The sequence below is a fragment of the Mixophyes fleayi genome, chromosome 4 (genome assembly GCF_038048845.1).
Source record: "Mixophyes fleayi isolate aMixFle1 chromosome 4, aMixFle1.hap1, whole genome shotgun sequence".
In the NCBI taxonomy this organism is placed as follows: Eukaryota; Metazoa; Chordata; class Amphibia; order Anura; family Limnodynastidae; genus Mixophyes; species Mixophyes fleayi.
Genome location: NC_134405.1, coordinates 17,770,428 through 17,775,154, shown reverse-complemented (window position 1 = coordinate 17,775,154; position 4,727 = coordinate 17,770,428). Strand labels below are relative to the sequence as shown.

Below are 4,727 nucleotides of genomic sequence, written 5' to 3'. Positions count from 1 at the left end.
TTATAGATTATAAGCTCTCATGAGAAGAGGCTTCTTCTTTCTTGTCCTCCTATAATTACCCATGCTAGCAGCACACCTCTGTCTTTTCTCCTTCCCTCAATCAGTGGCTCTGTTCCTGCTTGCAGCGCCCATCTTTCTGGGTGCAGGCTCAGTTTGTGCCTATTTCCTCCCTCTTCTGTCCCCTATTTCACCATTACTCATGCCTTTTTCACCAAGTTATTGTGAGAGGTTATACCCAACATAGCACCTCATTGCTGTTGGTTTGGCTTTTTGTTGCTGTGTATTGTACTGTTTTGTCTACGTCGCATTGTCCTGTACTCTGTCATGTACTCTTTTACTGTATGCTCTCTGAATGCCGCTGTGGACCCTTAGTAGCACCATATCAATAAAAAATAAAATAAGTAATAATAATTATAATGGAAATATATTTTCAGGTTGGTGGCCCTAGTCGAATCTGTTCCTAAAATGTTTAACGCTGATATACATTTCCTGTGATTGGGTTAGCTTTCCAGTTGCAAGATGAGAACATACATTTTCTGCAGACCCAGACTATACTCTCTCAGATCAGAGGACAGCTCAAGGCTCTTCTGGAACAAGCCTGTCTGAGTATCAGTTGTAGAGGACTGTTGTATTTCAGAGGTTTGCTGGGCCAACTTGGATGACAGTACAACTGTGTGCAGGTCACTAGTTTTTCCACAATAAATATTTTCATAACAACCCAGTCATAATAAGGTCACACATGGAGTGTTATTTTGCATACTCAAAATTTGATGTAGAACATTTCTGAACCATTAAACTGTTCCACAGTCTGCTGCTAAATTGAAAACTTCTATTACTATGAATAATTGCAACCAAACTAAGATTACGGAATTTATTTTAGTAGGATTTCAGGGTTATTTGATTCTAAAATACACACTTTTTGTTATAGTCTCTGTGACATACATCTTCACAATAACTGGCAATGTCCTCATAGCTGGGTTAATTTTGAGAAGTCAACATCTTCACACTCCAATGTTCTTTTTTGTCTGTCATTTATCCTTATCTGACATCTTATTATCTACAAATGTGGTTCCCAACTTGCTATGTGCCGTAGTAGGACAAGGAAAGATCATGTCAGTCAATAGCTGTGTTACACAATACTATTTTGCTAGCTTTTCAGCAATTTCAGAATGTTTTCTCCTTACAGTGATGTCTTACGATCGATATTTGGCCATCTGCCAGCCATTGCATTATATCACTATAATGGGCATCAGTTTCCGTCTCCACCTTGCTGTATGGTCTTGGGTGTTGGGTTTTCTTCTGACGTTCGTTATTCCAGTGTATCTCATGCAGTTTTGTGGGTGTAATACCATTGACCACATCTACTGTGACCTTGCTCCACTCCTTGAGGCATCTTGCTCAGACATTTCCCATGTTAAAATTGAGACCATTGTGTTTTCTATCCCAATTGTGCTCTTTCCATTTGTGTTCATTATTGTAACTTATGTCAGAATTGTCTTCACCATCCTGCAGATCTCCACCACTACCGGAAGACAGAAAGCCTTCTCCACCTGCAGTTCCCACATCATAGTCGTCACCATATACTATGGCACCTTAATTGCTAAATACACAGTGCCATCTTCTGGACACTCGTTGAATTTCAACAAAGTTATCTCTCTCCTATACACTGTGTTTACACCACTATTAAATCCTTCAATATATAGCCTGAGGAACCAGGAAATAAGAGAAGCTTTGAGTAAATTGATACATGTAAAGAAGATGATTTAGAATACAAAATGTTTAGGAAAATATGGAAATATTATTTTTTTAACAAAGTGCTGGATCTCACATAGTAATAATTCAGTTATGAAGAAAATTAGAGCTAAGGTCTAGGTACTAATATACAATCAGATATATACTAGTAGAGATACGAGCTTTCTCTTTTGCCTATATTACATTGTCTTGCTAGGTCATGTACTATTTTACTGTATGATATCTGTGTACATCACTGTAGACCCTTTGTGGCAAATTAAAAATAAACAATAATAATAATAGTCTTATATTTATTGTCCATTGGCAATCCAAGGGAATTGTATTTAATTTTTTGTAAACAGCTCTTTAATTTCTTGGTTTTGAGCATATTTTCTTTATATAAAACCAAGTAAATGTGAAAAAAAATATTATTTTCATACTTAAATCTAGGTAATTGTTTCCACTTCAAAAAACACTTCAACATTCATTGATAGCCCTCCCGTCCGGGGGATGTATATTTGTCATGCAGACCAGAAGGGAAAAGGTTGCATTAATCAAGAAAGGAGGGGGCAGAAGCATTCATGATAATCTTGGTGACATTGAGATTCGGAATGTGCAAATATTGACAATGCTGCAAGGGTTGAGACAACAGGATTGGGCAAGGGACTGGATGTGGCAAGGGTTGAGACAACAGGATTGGGCAAGGGACTGGATGTGGCAAGGGTTGAGACAACAGGATTGGGCAAGGGACTGGATGTGGCAAGGGTTGAGACAACAGGATTGGGCAAGGGACTGGATGTGGCAAGGGTTGAGACAACAGGATTGGGCAAGGGACTGGATGTGGCAAGGGTTGAGACAACAGGATTGGGCAAGGGACTGGATGTGGCAAGGGTTGAGACAACAGGATTGGGCAAGGGACTGGATGTGGCCAGTGAAATTGAGGGCAGAGTAAATGACTGCCAGAAAACACGCGTAGGGAACAGGGAAAAGGGTGACACCGTCAACCCTAAGGGAGGTAGTAGGAGGGGATGTGACACTGGGTGGTGGAAAGATGATAAATTCAGTTTTGTATATGTTGAGCTTGAGATACCATCCACCCATCCAAGTGGAGATGACAGAGAAGCAGTTGGGCACACAGGAGAGGAGAGAGGGAGAGAAGTCAGGGGAGGAATGGTACATTAGAAATGCATTGGCATAGAAGTGATATTGGAGACTGAATTAGTAGATGAGTTAACCAAGGGAGGAGGTGTAAAGAAAAAAAAACTAATGGGCCATGAACAGAACATTTTATAGATAAAACCCATCAAGCGAATGTGAAAAAAATATTATATCCATACTTAAATCTAGGTAATTGGTGACTTTTGAAAAAAATGTAAATCAACATTCAATGATAGCACTTGCAGATTCAACATAGTGCACAAATATGTGATCTTTCATCAAGTTCTGATGCAGTTGAGATAAAGATTGGGGAACCCCAACATCTAGAGGGAGAGGAGTGGAACAGGCACCAGAGGAACAGACACTGAAGTAATGGTCAGACATGTAAGAGTTAAACCAGGAAAGAACAGCGCCAGCAAGACCAAGGAAGTTCAGGGTGTGAAGGAGGATGGACAATTGTGTTGAAAGTAACTGAGAGGCAAGGAAGTAAGAGCAGGGAGAAATGACCCTTCAACTTAGCCAAGTGTAGATCATTGGTGACTTTGGTAAGGGAACTCTTGGTGGAATGGATGGGACAAAAATCTGATTGTAAGGGCTCACAGAGAGAGTGATGTGAGAAAGTGTATTAAACGTTTGCAGACTAGCCGTTATTTAAAACGGCAATGTCTTTAAGGGCAAGTTTTGCCCCTAAAGACATTGCCATTTTAAATGTATCTGTCAAACTCGCCGAATATCAGCGAGTTGAAGAAAGCACAGATTAATAGTTTTACTCCTTGGAGTTCAAAACCCCCTCCTGTTCTTTATCAGTGATAGAAGTTACTCTAGACTCTGGGCTCCTGAACAGCCTGCTCTATGAGATTCTTCAGTTACAGGTTTCTGATTCAACTCTGACTCTGTACCTTGACAAACAACAACACTACTACTCTAAGCTTTTAGGCATCCAGCTTAGTTTAAATTCTTCTGTGAGTACTGCAGCTTGAACATAGAACTACTCATATGAAACTATTGTCTACTGACTAGGAAAGACATTTCTATGTCACTGCCTGTTGATACCGCACAGAGGGGCTCTGGGCTTGTCTCAGTTGCATTTAGACTTTTGCTGCCTTCCTGTGATCAGGAATATTGGATATTCTCCATTTCTAAGAGTGCTTCGGTGAGTACTATTGTCTACTATCAGAACTGTTATTATACTGCTTGAAGCACTACAGGTTGCCAGTTTCTCTGAAGATCCAAAGACATACTGGTAGGTTAATTGGCTGCTAACAAATTGACCTTAGTCTGTGTGTCTGTCCGTCTGTGTCTGTCCCTCTGTGTGTGTGTTAGGGAATTTAGACTGTAAGCCCTAATGGGGCAGGGACTGATGTGAATGAGTTCTCTGTACTGCGCTGCGGAATTAGTGGGGCTATATAAATAAATGGTAATAATAAGATCATTCTTTACTTCAGCTGTTTTAGACTTCCATTACTAGTGACTTTTTTCTGTACAAGATGTGTTTCCTCCGTACCTGATCATCTGTTTCTCTGGATCTTTTCTACATATTCAAAATAAATTCACAGTTATATCTTCTCTCCTGTGCCTATATTGCCTTGAATTATTTAACAGTTTTCACTCAGATACTATGATTTGCCTTCATCTCCTCTGGAATCTTTCCGGTACTTCACGTCTCTCTGCTGAAACCTGCTCGCCACCCTCTTTTTCCTTCTGCATCTCCACCTTCCCTCAACGAATGAAGTTGTAAAAACCTGTTAGATTCACTATCTGGTGAAATGGAAGGATTATGGGTTGGAGGAATGTTTTTGGGACCCACCTTCTGGATTTCACACAGTACACAACCCACA

General features: G+C 40.1%; 1 protein-coding gene across 1 annotated transcript; it reads left to right on the top strand.

Annotated features, from left to right (window-relative positions):
• The first annotated feature begins 837 nt into the window (after window positions 1-837).
• On the top strand, window positions 838-1,767 carry LOC142150508 (olfactory receptor 6B1-like). Its single transcript, XM_075205705.1, has one exon. The coding sequence runs from the start codon at window positions 838-840 to the stop codon at window positions 1,765-1,767; it is 930 nt and encodes a 309-aa protein (XP_075061806.1).
• The last annotated feature ends 2,960 nt before the right edge of the window (window positions 1,768-4,727 follow it).

What these genes read in the sequence shown, in the direction of transcription:
- LOC142150508 (XM_075205705.1), top strand. Translation starts at nt 838, where the DNA reads ATGAATAATTGCAACCAAACTAAGATTACGGAATTTATTTTAGTAGGA.